This window comes from Emys orbicularis, chromosome 2 (assembly GCF_028017835.1).
Source record: "Emys orbicularis isolate rEmyOrb1 chromosome 2, rEmyOrb1.hap1, whole genome shotgun sequence".
Taxonomy (NCBI): Eukaryota; Metazoa; Chordata; order Testudines; family Emydidae; genus Emys; species Emys orbicularis.
Window position 1 is genome coordinate 40,590,518 of NC_088684.1, and position 17,960 is coordinate 40,608,477.

Here is a 17,960-nt window from a genome sequence, read left to right on the forward strand (position 1 = left end):
AGCAACATCCATGCTGCTATTTTTAGTGCAGTGTAGACGCACCCCAAAAGGCTCTATGGCAGTCACCCAGCATTCAAGCCCAAACAATATACCTAACCTACTCTCAGAGCAGAAAACAAAACAGAAAGGTGCAGTTCCTTTGCTAAACTGCTGCTGGGTATGTGATGTGTTCTTAGGTTGTGTGAAATTTACAGGTGTGTCATCATGAATGATAGGAAGAATAAGCCACAAAAATTTTCAGAAGAAGAAATTCCACGTGATGTATGAGGTTTCTCATTTTTCTTGTGGCATATCCTAATTCTACTAATTACATTATCACACCAATAAAATAATCCGTAAAAGAACCTTCGCTAAAAAATGTTTTCAGTCTGGACTTCATTTATATTGCTGGCATACTAAATATAATCAAGGAAAAATCAGATGCATATCCATCCTCTCTATTAGGACTAAATCCTCAGCTCAGCACAGGGCTGACTAGATGTTCTGGGACCTGGGCAGTTGTGTAGGGGGGCAGAGGAGATCCCACTCAGTCACAGCAAAGACTAGTTCAGTCCAATGGCTGTAGTAGCAACTCAGTATTAGGTGGTCCAATGTATTCCCCACTTTGAGACGGATTGTCAAAGGTTCTGCATAGTGGTGTATCCTCTGGACTTGTCCTGCACCCTCCCGCATTATAAAATGTTGTTTGGGGAGAGGCTCCACAAATCCTCATTCCACAGCTGGGGGCCAGAATTTGCCCCAAAGCACTGTATGAAAAGATATTCCTAAATATCTATTATTTGTAGATCTGAACTGGAGGCATAAAACTGGAAAGGTCAGTTCAGGACAGGATGGAATCTCTTTTATAGACAAGACAAAGGCAAACACAGATTAAGTTGAAGAAAAGTAAGAATAACTTAAACTCAAAGGTTTGTACTCTGACATCTCTTAGCCTGTAAAATAGAATACCTGGAAGGATGCTTTCATGATTAAAACTCAAGAGTAGGAGTCAGGTGACCTGAGTTTTATTTCTACCTCTGCCCTGTATTTCCTTTGAAACCTGGGCAAGTCACTTGGGAATCTCTCTCAGGTATACAGGGTGTGAAAATAGGAATGAGGTGGGAAAAAGGCCTTGTGTAATTAAGATTCTCCTCCCCCCCCCCCATAAAATTTCTGTCAGTTGCTACCACTGGGCTGCTACTAGCCCAAGCACTGGGAGCAGTGATGAGAGGACTAGTGTAATAAGGTGCTAGCAGCTGCTAGCATGTTAACTACTGTTATCTTGACCTGCCTGGAGCACTGTCTGTTAGCACTGCCACCATTGCTACCGCCAGTGGAACTGGACTACTGGTAATAATGGTGGGGAAATTTTAGGAAAAAAGTCTAAGTGGAAGCACAGCCAAAGAAAGTGGCTAAGAGTGATACATTGGGTAAGCAAAGGGAGTGGGGATATAGGAGGAGATGAGGGCACAATGTAAATGTGCTTTCTGTGCACCCACTGGGTAGCCAGACACAAACTGGTGAAAATTTCTTCAAGTTAAAATAATATGTTTTTTTTTTTTTTTTTTTTTAAATGTAGGATGAGATCTGCCAAGGTGTTTAAAGATATCCTCTATCCTATGGCAGATATGAGATCTGCCAAGGTGTTTTTTAAATGTAGGATGAGCTCTGCCGACGTGTTTAAAGATATCCTCTATCCTATGGCAGATATGAGATCTGCCAAGGTGTTTTTTAAATGTAGGATGAGCTCTGCCGAGGTGTTTAAAGATATCCTCTATCCTATCTTTTGAGAGTTGCGTCTAGTTCTGTTTCTCCAATTTTCTTGAAAGGAAACAGAGGAAGCCAAATCACAGAGTACTTTGAAGGTGAACGGGGGAAGCTTAAACTTTATACGGAAAAGATGTGAAGGCAGTAATAGGAAGTAGAAAGGTGAGATGGGGTTGGGAGAGGTTGTCAGCCATGTTTTGGTTGGATTGCAGAAGGGAGAGATGGGAAAATGGGAGGCTGGGGAGTAGACAGCGGTTCTCAAACTATGGGTTGGGACCCCAAAGTGGGTTGCGACCCTCTTTTAATGGGGTCGCCAGGGTAGCATTAGACTTGCTGGGGCCTGGGCCCGAAGCCGAAGTCTGAGCCCCACTGCCCAGGGCTGAAGCCGAAGCCCGAGGGCTTCAGCCCTGTGTGGCGGGGCTCAGACTTCGGCTTCAGTTCTGGGCAGCTGGGCTCAAGTTACAGCCCCCCACCCATGGTTGAAGCCCTCAAGCTTCAGCTTCGGCCCCCACTCCAGGGTGGTGGGGCTCAGGCTTCAGCTTTGCCCCCCCGCCCACAGCCCCGCTTGGGGTGGCAGGGCTCGGACTTTGGCTTTGGCGCCCCCACCTGGGGCAGTGAGGCTCAGGCTTTGGTCCCCCTTCCCGAAGTCTTGTAGTAATTTTTGTTGTCAGAAGGGGGTCGCAATGCAATGAAGTTTGAGAAACCCTGGAGTAGATGGTTACAGTAGCCAAGGTATGAGGTAATTAGCATGTTGGATTAATGATTTGGCAGTTGGGATTGAGAGAAGGACTTTTAGAGACTGTAAGTGAGAAACCTGGATGTGAGGGATGAAGAAAAGGAGTCAAAGGTGACGCCAAGATTGCTAGTCTATGTTAATATGAAGGATTGTGAAGTTAATAACAGAGAAGGGATTTAGAGGAGAGGTGTTAGCAGGAAAATAAACTCTGTTTAGATATGTTGAGCTAGAGATAATAGCAAATCATTCAGGAGGCTATGAAGAAAGGAAAAATAGTCCAGTGGTTAAGGCACTAGCCTGAGACTCGGGAGGCTTGGGATTCACTTTCTTGCTCTGTCACAGACTTCATGTCTGCCCTAGCACAAGTCACTTTGGCCTGGTCTGCACTTAAAAGTTAGGTCAATAAGCTACATTGGTCAGAGAGGTGAAAAATCTACACCCTGATTGATGTAATTATGCCAACCTAACCCTAACCCCATGGTGTAGATACAGCTATGTCGACAGAAAATGCTTCTATTGAAGCAATCGTCATTCAGGGAGGTGGTATTCCTACACCAATGGGATAACCCCTTCCATTGCATCTATACTATGGGGTTATGCTGGCATAGCTATGTTGCTGTAGCTATGCGAGTATAGTCTCTGTAGTGTAGATGTTCCCTCACTCTTTCTGTATCTCAGTGATTCACATGTAAAATTGACATAATAGTGCTTTCCTACCTCAGGGATGTTGTGAAGAGGATTATTCTCTGATTTTACAGTAATGGGGGCCATATAAGTGGCTAAGATAGATATACCCGTTAGATAAGGGTGACTTGCCCAGGGGTATGTATGTGTAATCGATTCAGTTGTACGTATGTGTATGAAAGTGATAGTTAAAGCCATGGGAGGGCAGGGAGTGAACAAGATGACCTATGGCGTGAGTACAAGGTATGAAGATGAGAAGAAGACTTCAGGTGGAGCCACGCAGTACACCAACAAGGATTGAAGGAGACTGAAGGAGCAGTTAGAGAAGAGAAAAAAGAACGGAGCTGTATAAGCCCTGGGAAAAGGAAGTGACCAACGTTTTGAACGAACACTAGAATTTAGAGAAGATTTATTTTTCATTTGATTTATGGTAAAATGTGTAGTTAAGCAACATGTTGTGTAGACACAAATAAACTGGGAAGCTAATCTTTCTGAATATTAACATTCTTCCATCAAAATGGTTTTTGAGATCAGATAAAATTATATAGACTGACATATATGTATGTATATAATTTGTCTGCCTAAGCATCTTGTTCTTTTCTTTGGAAAAATAATCTACTATTTTTTAGTATTTCCTATATTGAGATGGGGTTCAATTTACAGTTTAATTTCATGTCCCCCCCCGAAGTATAAACCATGATCTTGTATTTTAATTGAATATGTACTTTGTACTGCATATACAGTATTTCACATAGTCTTTATACAGTGTTTTTGTATTACAAAAGTGCATCTAAAATTGTTTTGCAGACTAATATTGCAGGAGAAATAATAGGTCAAGATTTTAAAAAACAGGAGCCTACTGTTTAGGGTTCTAAATCCAAGTTTAAGCACCTAAATAAATGGCCTGATTTTCAGTAGTGCTGATTACCCATTTTTATTTAAGTACCTAAATATGGATCTAGGAGCCTAAGTTTAAGTTTTTTTTATATATATAAAAGTTACTTTGGTAGCTTGTATTGTTAACCATTTAAGAATAAATGGTCAGTCATTTGTTGACTATAAAGAAGTAAATTCTTTGATATGATTCGTAGCTGCTATATAGTTAATTAAAATAACCTTGCCCCTAAATATGATGGCTCATATATTTAGACTTGTTTGTTCTGTGTGTCACAGTTCAGTGCTTATGATCAAATAGGAGATGTATATTTTTAGCTCATTTTATGATGATACTATATAAACAATAGTTACAAGTAGACCGTTTTATCCTTGTGTTTCTTATAGCTACTGCAGAAATTACATGTTAAGTTTAAGATTATCTTGAGATAAGACTACAACTCAGCAGCTCAAAGTTCAAAAGAGATCATTACCTTCAAGGACAGAAGCAGCTGAGTTTGTCATCCTTTGCTTTATAGCAGCAGTACTTCATTTATACTGATAAACAATTAGTCTGGTACTGCAAACTAGTAGTTTAATGCCAGCGTGGAGGCCTATCAGTAGTGCATAGTACTACTTTCATGCATCTGAGCTCAAGTGCCAGGCTGGGGATACCTTATATTGGAGTAGGGTACCCCTCTCCAAGAAAATAAAGAAAAATAACTTGAATTATGGCAGCAGGAGTATTACTTTTGTTAAACCAAATGGCCAGATTTGTTACTGTACATTTCCTATTAGGTGAATAATGAACTGATCTATAAAATACAAGTATTTGAATTGAAATCAGTTATTTGGTACTGAAATATTTATTCTCTGAAAATTATAGTGAATATTTAGGTTGTACAAATTCAACATATGTTCAGCTTTTCTTGAGAATATGAGTTTAATTTTAGATTGAGGTGTTTGAACAAGATTCTGGGCTTTCGTAGACTATCAAAAATATGTTCAGGGATTATGCTGAAAATCTCAAATTCATGTCTCTCTCCTCTCCCCTCCCGGCAGTATTTCAAATGTTGGTATGTATGCTATGTAGATGGTAAGAATAAATTGTCTCCTTTTTTTTTACATCACTTTGTGGTCATTTCATTTTGTTTTTTCTTCCCCTTCTTCAAAAGTTCCATTTATCTGTGTAGGATGGTTACAATGAATGAGTACTATGTTTTTGTGACCCCCATCTTCTTACATGGGGAAGAGTGGTGATCCCAACTGAACCTGGTTTGAGAAGTGAATAATGACTTTTTTTTTTTTTTTAAACTTAGGTCTTTTAATACACCGTGTGCTGCTATCTTTGCAACTATTTGTAATTCTATACAGTAATTTATGAAATACTGTGATAGACCCAGACCAGTTGGGAACAGCAGAGTAGCAGAAGGGAGATATACTGGCCACTGGATAAGTAGTTTTCTGTTCCCTGAGTGACCAGAGCAGGGGCTGCTCCAGGCTAATAGACTCCAATTAACCTGCTAAGAGTCGGGTGAGGCAGTTAAGCACCTGACTCTAATTAAGGCCCCTCTGATGCTATAAAAGGGCTCACTCCAGTCAAGCCGGGGGAGCCAGAGAAAAGGAAGTGTGTGTGTGAGGGGAACTGGGAGCAAGAGGTGTGCAAGAAGCTGAGAGTGAGTAGGCATACTGCTGGAGGACTGAGAAGTACAAGTGTTTTCAGACATCAGGAGGAAGGTCCGGTGGTGAGGACAAAGAAGGCCATGAGGAGGCCATGGGGAAGTAGCCCAGAGAGTTGTAGGTGTCGTGCAACTGTACCAGGAGGCGCTATAAACAGCTGCAGTCCACAGGGCTCTGGGCTGGAACCCGGAGTAGAGGGCGGGCCCAGGTTCCCCCCATACCTCCCAACTCCTGATCAAACACAGGAGGAATTGACCTGGACTATAGCTTCTACCAGAGGGGAAGGTCTCTGGACTGTTTCCTGACCCACAGGGTGAATCTGTGAAGCAAGCAAATCCGCAAATAAGAGCAGGACCCACCAAGGTAGAGGAGGAACTTTGTCACAATACGTATTTAATATTAATATATGGCACTTCATTGCTTAAAAACTTCCCCCCATCTTATTAGGGTGATAGTTCAGACTAACACCTCAGAAAGGTGTCTATTAATCTTTCTTTTCCTCCTCTTATGCAGGTAGCTCCTCAGTTAGGGTAAAATCTAGGGTCATGAAAATCAGTGGCAAAATCTCTTGGACTTAAACAGAACAAAGAAGGGACATATAGTGTGATTTCCCCCCCCCCCCCCCCCGTACTCCTAAGGGAATTCTACACCAAAAAAATAAAAATTCTATGCACAATATTTTAAAATTCTGCAAAATTCTGCATATTTTATTTGTCAATAAATAAATGTGGAGGTTCCAGCATGGCAGAGGGGAGCACAGGCCATTGGCTGCATGAAGATGGGCTATCACCCTGCATTCCTTCCCCCCTCCCCTTGGGGACACAGACTTTTCAGTGAGGCTGCACCTGACCCTGGCATTGCAAGGGCCGGGGCCTTGCCCCACTACACCAGCTGCACCAAGATAGCGAGCAAGAGGGACAGTCTCGCACACACACCCAGCCCTGGCCCCTGATCCAGGTGTGGGGCAGGCAGGCTCAGCCCTGCAAGATCCAAGTGTGGAATGGCTTAGTGTGGGGGAATCCAGGTGTGGGGTGAGAAGGTTCTATGTGGGATAATCTGAGTGTGGGTGGCTTACTGGGAGGTCCTTGTGTGTAGGGGCATATGGATGCGCACGGCCTTGGGGGTGGGTTCTGGGTGCAGGGGGAATGGGACTCTGTAGAGGGGTCCAGGTGAAGGTGGTTGGGGCTCAGCAGGGAGGGTTTGTGTGTGGGCAATATGGGGCTTGTTGGGGCATCTGGGTGTGGGGGGCTCAGCAGGGGAGAGTGGGGCTTGGTGAGGTGGGGGTCTGGGTGCAATTGGTTGAGGATCAGTGGGATAAGAATCTGGGTTTGGGGGCTCATTGGGGTGGTCTATGTGCAGGAGTGTGGGGCTCATTGGGGTGGGGTTTGAGTGTGAGGGCTAAGTAAGGGATGGCCTGGGTGCAGGGTTGGGGGTCTGGATGCCCCAGCCCAAGTCCCAGCCCCGGCCGCTCCTTGCAAGGGAAGAGGAAGTCCGGTCCTCCCCCAGCCCAGACTAGCAGCTGAGCCCAGTGCAGGCTAGGAGCCACTGGCCAGGCCATCCCCATTCCCACTCCGAACACCTGAAATGATGCGCTGGGGAGGGGCCCACGACTGTTCTTGCTACTTTCCTTTGCTTCCCTGTCAGAAGTCATTTTTCTGCAGGGAAGCAAAAAATCCCCAGGGCACATGAATTCTGCGTATGTGCAGTGGTGCAGAATTCCCCCGGGAGTACTACCTGGAGAATTTCTCTGTATGTGGTTTTCAACAAATAGGATAAAATGTTGCCATTTTCACAATTTCTATAAGACCTTTTCATACCAGTAAGCTAGTGACATGATTTTGTTTACATTTTATTGTTGCAGTGTGCCTTCAGTGGCATCTTATCCATTTTTAGAATTAGTTTCAAATCACATTGGCAGAATCAAGGTGTTTAATTACACCTGAATATTTTAGAATGCAAAAGTAAATAGGATTGATCTGACTTTCTTCAGCAATTTTGCCTGTACAAAATTGAAATTAACTTAAGAGATGGGAAGTGGATCTGGTTCTCAATAGCAATATTTTTAGATATATCTGCAGAATCAGGAAGTGCCCTAACTTCTGCTAAGAGGTTCTGAAAGGGCAAAATCTTCTCTAGAGACTGATAACCGTAATAGATAAAATAAAGAATGATGTGCTCAATGAGGTACAATTTAAATAGAGGAAATCTAATGGGAAATAGCTGCATTGGTAGCAGATGGATTTGCTTCCTGAATCTCAATCATATTGGAAATTCTAGACCAGTTAAAATTGGTCTTCCAGATTCTCAGTCTGATTTTAAAAAAAAAAAAAAGTGGAGAAAGCCATGTGTTTATTTGGCTACAGCGTTATGATTTTTGCTGATTTTTTTCACCTTTCTATTTTTGTTTTAATTTTTTTAACTAGGCTATTTTTATGATTCCCACGAATCCACCGCCAACATTCCGGAAGCCGGAGCTCTGGTCTGATGAGTTTACTGATTTTGTGAAAAAATGTTTAGTGAAGAATCCTGAGCAGAGAGCTACTGCAACACAACTCCTACAGGTCAGTATTTAAGTTGCTAAGGCAATGCATTTGCTTTGGTTTTCTGGCCTCAAGCCAGAACTTTTGTGAGGATTTCTAGGAACCAAGGGTCATTAGAAAATCTTGTTCTGGCCACATGCTCCTTCTTTTTTGAAGTTTATCTAACAAAATACAGAGATTCAAATAATAGCAAATGGTTACATATGAAATAAAATCATAACGTGCATTCTAAAGCCAGACTTAATTAACTAGATAATCTCATGTCTTGTAGAGTGATGCAGGCCCAAAATCTTTGCAGGGTTTTACAAACAAGTTGGTTGGGTTTTGTAGGGATAACTTAGCTGACATGAGCAGGCCCAAGTTAAGACAAGCCAAGCCTGAACAAGTAACTTCTGAACAAGCATGAACAAGTAATTGCTGAAACAACTAACTATTGTGAATATATTTTTAGTAAAAAAGGGAGTAAGAAACTAAATAAACTAAAGTAAGCAGAACTAATAATCTTGCCTTATGCAATCTGCAAAGTGATTGGTCTTTACATGCAAGTATAGCTGTTAGTAGCTAGGAAAGACATATATAAACTGTGTAGTATGTGACCTGAACTGGAAATGTGGTACAGTATCACACTATGCCTAAACTCCCTGTGTCTTGGCCTAGCTAGCGTGGGCAAAGTAACCTGAGTGATGAGTGGAGTCGAACTGAGTTTTTTGGATCCCAGAGACCCGGATAAAATGTTTTTCCAGTATTACACGAGGTGTTCTGGATAAGCCGAGTGGAAAGGTCTGGAAGGGAATTCCAACAGGATCATGAGACAGGCATGCTGTCAGCTTGCTTTCCAGGTGAAGGACCCACTGTGTGCCTTTTCCCACCCCCCACCTCCAGATATACAAGTCCCTTCTTTTGGCTATGTCTACACGATGCACTGTGCCACTACAGACGCGCCGCTAAAAGGTGCGTAGTGTAGCCACTGTTTGTCGGCATGAGAGAGTTCTCATGCTGACAAAAAACTTCCACCCCCAACGCATGGTGGTAGCTTTGTCGGCAGGAGAGCTCTCCTGCTGACAAAGCGCTGTTCACACCGGCCCTTTTTGTTGGCAAAACTTTTGTCGTTCTGGGGTGTGGTTTTTTCACACCCTGGAACAACAAAAGTTTTGTTGTCCAGGTTGCAGTGTAGACAAAGCCTTTGTCATTATTCATAAACAGGACATTCCTGCTGTTTTGTTTCTTCCTGTAGATTTTCTCTCGTGTGGATTTTGCAACCTTTTGACTGGCACTGGGTCTGTATGCAAATAGGTCTCCTTTTGAGGCAGACAACATACAAATGATCAGAAAGGGAGATAAATTTCTGTTATCTCCTGCCTAAAAGGAACCTGTGTGAGGCAAATTACCTCCTGGGGACCTGCTTTAAATCCAAGACCTCAAAACATAATTTTCAATATAGATATATGACTCCTTAAATATTATCCGTACATACATTTCACAATGATTATGACTACCAGTGGGCTAATGGCTCTCAGTAAAGACCTTATTATCACTCTTTGGTGAACTATTATAAATATATCTGACCCAGAGGACCCCTGTAAAACTCTATGCATTCCCTATCCCCTCTGCCAGTTGGCACCAAGAGCTCCCTGGGTCACACCATGGCTGCCTGAAATCTGCATAGCAAGAAATGAGAATAATAGAACTGAACAATACAAGGGCTTTAGATTTCAAGAAAGCAAGTGTTGTGGAATTAGGAAATCTATTCGGTATGCTATTGTGAGAGGCTGTACTAAAATTCACAAGTGTAGAAGAGTGGGGAGACCTGAAAATACCAGGCTAGATTGTTTCCTTTATGGGGAAAACTAGTAAAGGGCTAAAATATACAACCCCAGTTTTCTCTTAAACTTTCTTTAAAAGTTGAAAAGAATTTTGACCCACTATATCAGTGCATGTTCAGAGAAACCACACATCTATTCCAGGCCAAACACCAAAGTTGACTCTGCAGAGCCAGTAGCGCTGCCTAGTTCCCTAAGTGACCATCTCCTTCCATGACAGCAGGATTCCCATGCTTTCCCCTCCCATGGCTGCCTAAAAAACCCTGACTTTAGAGGCAGATGTTCCAAGGAACAGCTAGCATAAGTAGAACTGACTGGCTGACAGCAATATATCTGGTCAAAAAATAGAGAAAAAACATCATGAGAATTTTGTTGACATTTTTCTTTACTTTTTTTTTGTTAGTTTTTTCAATTTCAAAAATTCAAATTGAATTTCAAATTTCCTGTAGGTAATAATCCTACTTTAATAGGGGGATAGACTATATTACTACCTAGGCTTTCTGCTCCTCTCATTTCTTTGATTCTTCATCCATAAGCATTTTGGACAGGCTAGTGGTTACATTTTAAATTTTAACAATGGCACCAATAAACAATCAAACTGGGTGAAAACAAAATTCTTCCTCGGATTCTCAGATAGGTGAGAACAGGAGACAGATAACTCCTGATGCCACAACAAGTTACATGGGTTCATTATTTACCAGTGCCACCTTAGCCTCAAAAATTATTCTCTTGGGAACTCATTTTTCCTTTAATTATTCAGAACCATAAATTCACCACTAGGAGACTATTATCTTGCCATGGAGATGAACCAAAGCTCTGTGTTTTATATCACATTTTTACTTTTCTGACTCCACTACAAAGAGATTAAAATTCTTACATTTACAGTATTAGTATGTAGTGCCAAAGAATGACCTAATTCAGAAATAAGGATTTGAAGTACTTCCATATTCCTTCTATGATCACTGCTTCAAGCTGTAAGGTAAGTTGTGGCAGGACAGTATATTAAGAGAGCTTTAGATTTTAATCAGTCTGATGAATCAGCATTCTGTATAAGGAAAAAACAATTTTACAAGCATTGTGATATTAGCCATGTCATTTGATAAGTTCAGTATGAACGCTGGAAATACTAATTTTCACGGAATACCTAAGTTACGTACGAATACAGCTGATCAATCCACTATTTTATGCCATGTCACAAACATCAAGCCTTATTCCCCTCTCGTTTACATTCTTGTAAATTGATTAACACCATGTATTTCTGTGGAGTGTCACCATTGTAAAGCTGGTGTGAGTGAGACAAGAAACAGGCCATAGTTGAAAAAAGTAATAGTCTAAGGGCATGTGTACCCTACAAACTTAAGTAGACTTAAGTCGACGTACAGCCTGGGCTATATTTACTGCTGTTTTTCAAGTCCACAATCTGGGAGTGGGGAGCTAGAAGCCCAGGCTGCAGCCCAGCTCGGAGCTGGGAGCCAGGAGCCTCCACCTGGAGCTGAGGGCCTGTGCTCTTAGCCCCTCCCCCTCAGTCGGGCTGCTGCCTGGGCTCCCCACTCCTAGCTGGGCTGCTGCCTGGGCTTCCTGCTCTGATCCAGGCTGCCGCCCGGGCTCCCCACTCTGATCCAGGCAGCTGCCCAGGCTTCCTGCTGGGAGCCTTGTTGCTGCCTGTGCTCCCAGCTCTCCGCTGTGAGCCAGGCTGCCGCCGGGGCTTCTGCCTCCCTGCTGCAAGCCAGACTGATGCCCGGGTTCCTGGCTCCCAAATCCGAGCCAGGCTGCTGCCTGGGCTCCCAGATCCAAGTGGGGAGCTGGGAGGCAGCAGGGATCCCAGTGGGGAGCCAGGGGGCAGCCCAGCTTGGCACGGAGAGCCAGGAGCCTGGATGGCAGCCCAGCTCCGAGTGGGGAGCCAGGGCAGCACCCTGGCTGGGAATGGGGAGCCAGGAGCCTGGGGGACAGCCGGTCTCTAGCTGGAGCCCCCCACCTGCCCCAGGGTGACAGCCCAAGCTGTGAGCTGGATGTGGGGTTCACATCAGGGAGCTTCAGCACACAGTTGTGAAATTGACAAGAATGACAGCCAACAGCTGATGTAAGTAAGGCAGTGTCTACAGGGACATTGCGTTGCCCTAACTACACTGACATAAGCCCTACGCCTCTCGTGGAGGTGGAGTTGTTATTCTTTTGGTGTAGTAGGGCACTTACATCGGTGGGAGCAAGGCTGTAGTGTAGACATGCCCTAAATTTCAAGGATAGACCCAGGTGTTGTCTCTGGAGTGCTCGTAGTTACATATTGAACAGCTACTTTGCTACAATTATGAATATAACAAAGAGATGTTAGATTGCATCAGTAAAGCTCATCTTTTGAATGATAGGACATAGAAAGGAAAAATAAGGTAAAGGCTTCAATATTTAAGCTGAGACCAAGAAAAAGAAGCCAACTACTGAAATGCTCATTGCTGTTTTTTTAATTGTCGTTTTTCATTTGGTGTAATAACTTACTCTGCCAGTCTCAGAACTACAGGTCTGTTTTCTTGCTCTGAGAAATTCCATGTAAATACTAATGGAGAAATCGGAATATTCTGACAACAGGTGCTTAATAGACAGCAACATGCATATGAAGAGGGGTAAATGATATTTTAAATGGTTTTGAATTAAAAAATAATCTGCCTGCTAAAAGGTAGTTGGGATTTTTTGCTTGTTTTACATTTCAGCATTGCAGATGATTAAATAATTCATGACATATTAAAATACAGGTTTGTTGAAGTAAGCAACAGCAATGGCTGCTCTGCTTATGGCCACTAATTTGTGTTGTCAGCTTGTTAAGATTAATTAAATGTTGTAACTGAATATCTGAAAAAGTTTATTTTTCTATGTCAGACAATCACCACTCTATTTATTTACTACCTAATCCACATTTCCTTTCAAAATTACACCCTCAACTATAAAGCAGTTGTATTATAGTTACATTTTCCCATGGCTTGCTGTATAAAAAACCCAAATAAATAAAAAAGCTAAATTTTATTTAGTTGCAAAGCAGCTAAGAGGGATTATATATTTCCCGAACCTAGATTTTAATTTCTGTCTGATGTGAAAGACTATTTATCGCTAAAGTCTTTGATGTTGAATAACATGTTATTTTTAACACCTGTTACTTGTAATTAAGTTGTAGCTGAAAAGTATTTGTTGGATTTCTGTTATATAATTTCATGGTTTTGTTTTCTAGCATACTTTTATTAAGAATGCCAAACCAGTCTCAATTTTAAGAGATCTGATCACAGAAGCTATGGAGATCAAGGCAAAGAGGCATGAGGAACAACAAAGGGAGCTGGAAGAGGAGGAAGAAAACTCGGTGTGTGTGTGTGTTTTTTTTTTTTGTTTTTTAAGTATTTTGTGTATTAAGTATTTTTTTGTAATTTTTTCAACACACACATATATATATGCACACACACACATATATATATGTGAGTGTGTGTGTGTGTGTGTGTAGTGTATATATATATATATGTTTTGAATCTTCTTAACTGTTCTTCAGCATGCAAGGTCTGAGCTTTCACCTTTATTCATGTTGAGTAATACTCCTGTGACTACTGCAGCATCAGCCTGTTCCCAATCCAGCTTTACCTAGTTGTAGTGATATGAGCTCTTTTTAGAATAAAGATGCCATTTCTACTTTAACTATGGTACACTACAGTAAATGAAAATGTCCAGGCTAAGGTTTTCAAAAATGAGTCGAGATATTCAAATTAGGCTTGTAAATCCATATTTAGGCACCCGAATAAGTATTCTGATTTTCAAAAGTTAGGAGTATCCCACAGCTTTCCCTGAAGTCAGTTATAGAAAACAGTTATCTAAAATAGAGAATTAGTGATTTGTGAATTGTGTTGGTTGATGTTGCTATTTTCACATTATGCCCATGATTTTTCATGCAGGTCTGTTAGGGAAGCAGATTAGGAGGTAAATAGGATTTATGTTGTTTGTTTTGTGGTACTAAGAGTAAATCATTCTTCCTTCATTTTATTACCCTCTCTAAATTATTTATTTTAGTGCAGGCCTGTGAAATGTAGACAAGGAGATAACCATATACAATAGAAAAAGACATTAATTCTGTGTGTTTCAAACAAACGCATTGCCACATGTCATTGGAAGAACCAAGGTCATACAGGAGCAAGGCTGAGTAAAAAAGTTGGTGGATTGAATACTAATATGAATCTCACAGTTCTGAACAAATTGAAAAGCATACATTTTGGTAATGTATAGCATTTCACAACTTGAACTAAAGAAGCTTTGTTAGGTACTCTGGATTTTAGGATGATGATGTGCATATAATGATACATTCTAGTCAAATAATGTAGAAAGTTTGCTTTGGATCTGACATAAGATACGTTCTATGTTTACAGGATACTTATGTGTTCTAACAATGTCTTAACACTGACTGAGTGTAAGTGTTTTTAAAATTGGTTAATTTTGGATAGTATTTGTCTAGTCAGTTATAAAACAAGCTAGGAAGAATGGAATAAGCCTTCCTATGTCAAGAAACACACCCTGATATGGAATTTTGTGACTTCATATGCAGTTTTGTTGTTTGCTACTTAATTTATAGGAGAGGAGACTTTATTGGCAGGCCGCTGAGCTGATTTTAATTCAGATTCTTACAAGTGGTCCACAAATAACTATATGCTGGAGTAGAATTTCAGTTCATTAAATGATCCTTAAAAAGATGAATTTGTCGCAGACCTTTAAAAAACACCTTTGTTGGCATGTTTTTCTTCCTATTTACCACCTCCTGAGCTCTCAAACTCAAATATTTTGGTCTAAGTTGTGTCTTTGTCACAAACCCAGAACAAGGAGTAGCATGTAGTTGCACCGTCTCAGCAGTAGATTGGGAAACAGACTATCAGTCAGGGACTAAGTAATCTGTGCCAGCCCTATATTTGGTGCAGTTACTTCCCCAGTGTGGCAGCTCAGCTCTCCTATCTGGGTTGTTGCGGTAGGAGTGAAAACAAAGCTCCACTCACTCCCTGCCCACCTTCATGGGTGGGAGAGTAACAGCTGCGTGGAGGCTACGCTCCCTCAAATATAGGTAGTGAGTGGAGGGGAGTAAGGAGATATTTTATGCCTTGTCACTGCCTCGCCTGGGGACACAGAACAAGCCGCCACTGGCCCTTGCAAAATAGAGAATAGCCAACATTTTCTACAAAATGTCTTGTGCTAGTTAGTGGTTGTGGATTCTGAATTTTAATTACAAAAAGCAAATCTAAATGGGGCTATGCTGACAGGCAGGTCTCCTGTCTAGTGGTTAGGCTGTGGCAACAGGCTTGCCTAGTTGTTAGAGCCTGCAGCAGGAGGAGCAGGGAAAGGTAGGGGGACCTGGCCTGCCTACTCCACCAGGTTCTGACCCAGGGACCCTCTTGAGTGCTGTAGGGATGGCATTCAGCACCTGCCATCCGGCCAACACCCTCTCCTGGGTCCCTTCCTACCTCTCTATCCTTCCTCGAGGTGTGTTGAAGCTCGTAGGTGCCCTTTGCAGACTGGCTTGCAGGTCTCTGTGGGTGAGAGTCCCTGTTTCGTGCTGCGGTTCCCCTCCTGGTAATGCATGCTCTGTTGTAGTCCCTCTATAGCGGTGAGCAAAGGTCCATTCCCTTCTGCTAGCTGCCTGGCTGTGCTGCAGTGCCTCCTTTTAAGCCCTTCCAACTGGAGTGGGGTGAGGCTTCCTGGGCCCACAGTTGTTTTTGTACTCCTCTCCTCCCATCCCAGGAAAATAAAACTGCATTCTGGTGTTTGGCTCCCCGCCTGTCTGCCACTTGAAAGGCAGATGCCTCTGACTGTAAGGCTAAATACCATCTCATAATCCGGGAATCGGTGTCCCTTATGGAATTTAGCCAGTGGAGAGTTCGGTAATCAGTTATCGAGAGGCAGGGGTTTCCGAAAATGTAATATTGTAGTGCTTCTACGGCCAACTTCACTCCCCAGGGCTCTTTCTCTATAGTTAAGTGGGCCATTTCTCTGGGAAACAGTTTCTGGCTAATATAAAGTATTGGGTGTTCTCCCCCCACTCTATCCATGTCCTGGGACAGCCCCACCCAACATCTGAAGCATCTGTGTGGAGTGATAACTGGGTGAAGGAAAACAGTTTCTCTGCTCAGAGGTCTTTCAAGGTTCTGAAGGCTCTATCACAGGCCTTTAGTGGTGTTTTTTTTTTGTTTTTGTTTTTTTTACCCTACATTTTTTTATGATTATATGATTTGGAAAATAAAAGAAAAATGGTACTTGGCTATTAGGTCTGATTTGCTATAATGAATATCTGATGGTTATTTTTGTTGAAATTGCTAATGAATTATGTTTGGTACTTACAAGTATATTTATTGCTAATAGGACCTGCATGTACTCTGATTTTCTCTATGCTGCTCAGAAAACTGAAGCCCTTAATAATAAATAGCTTGAGTATTGAAAAAAAGTGCTGTAGTGTGAAAGAAAAGTTGCCAGTGCAGCTAGAATCCTTATCATGAATAAACATTTAAATTAATCCAACTAAATTTTAAACAAAGTTTCATTTTCAACCACAGGTTTGTAGTAGTGACTTTTCATTTTATCACATTGTATAAAATATCTTGTTCTGGACTAGTTTTAATAATCACTCATTCTTGATGTTGATTTCCCTTAAATAAATAAATTAATGGAGATATCCCATCTCCTAGAACTGGAAGGGACCTTGAAAGGTCATCAAGTCCAGCCCCCTGCCTTCACTAGCAGGACCAAGTACTGATTTTGCCCCAGATCCCTAAGTGGCCCCCTCAAGGATTGAACTCACAACCCTGGGTTTAGCAGGCCAACACTCAAACCACTGAGCTATTGCATCTTATATGCAGTCAATCATCATAAGAAACTCCAGCTTTCTTGGGTCTTGCCCACTTGTAGTCATTAAAGATTACAGTACACTTTTCATAAGAGTACAGAGTTAACCCTAGTGTCCAGGACCAATTCCAAGTTGGGTAATTATATGCTATCTTCCTACATTCTTTTTGCACTTCTAATTGGAAAAGATCATCTTCGCTTCATGTTCTAAATTGTTAAGGGCTAGATTGAGAAGGGCTAGAAGGCACAGTGCTGAACAAGGGGCGGACTCAGTTGAAGGCTCAGCTCCCTTCCTGTTTGACCCTTGCTCTGAGGGCGGGAAGAGGATAGATACCAGCAGCGTATTATGACATCCCTTGTGTGGATATAGCTATTCTGGCAGGTGCATTCGGGGGGAAGGCACAGTCAGTGTTTCTTCTCTTCCATGGTCACCTGCTCTGGGCAGGGAGAGGTAAGTGGCTCACTTATCCCTGCATACCCAGACCCAAGGTCCAGGTAACCTGTGCAGGAATACATGGGTTTCTTACTATTCCTTAATGCCCTGTGTGAGCATGTAGTCCAAGTGAAAACATAGCCCTAAATAATTTAATATGCGAAGGCGCCTGCATTTAATGATCTCTACATATAGTTTATATACATGTGCATAGTCCGATTACAGATGTAACAGTACCACTGAACTGCAGCCATCCTTAGGTTGGAGAGTGACAACCAACTAGTGCATCGAACATTGCACAATAATATAGGGAAGATAACATGTCATATAGTAACTCCAAAGCTCCTTGGAGCAGGTGGACTCCATTTGTATGGTGTATTTTTCCTTTCAGGAGTGCTGTGTACACCTGTGGTACTGTATGAATAACATAATTGACTAAAATAACCAGTTTATGGCATGACATGGTATCTTTTGCTATAACATCAAGAAATTTGAACTTTAATTCATGTCCTCATGGTAGAAACACAGCTATAGGTATAGCAGTACACATTTTGTTTATGCTTTTTCTCTGTATACATTTCATGTATATAAGTAAAGGGATTTTT

The 17,960-nt window shown here is 41.9% G+C and overlaps 1 protein-coding gene across 1 annotated transcript in view; it reads left to right on the forward strand.

The window, feature by feature from the left end:
• Nucleotides 1-17,960, forward strand: part of STK3 (serine/threonine kinase 3) — a 285,794-nt gene that overhangs the window by 119,241 nt on the left and 148,593 nt on the right. The window contains exons 7-8 of the mRNA XM_065398610.1: nt 8,143-8,280; nt 13,294-13,419. Coding sequence (XP_065254682.1) covers nt 8,143-8,280; nt 13,294-13,419 — 264 coding nt within the window. The remainder of the gene's footprint in view (nt 1-8,142; nt 8,281-13,293; nt 13,420-17,960) is intronic.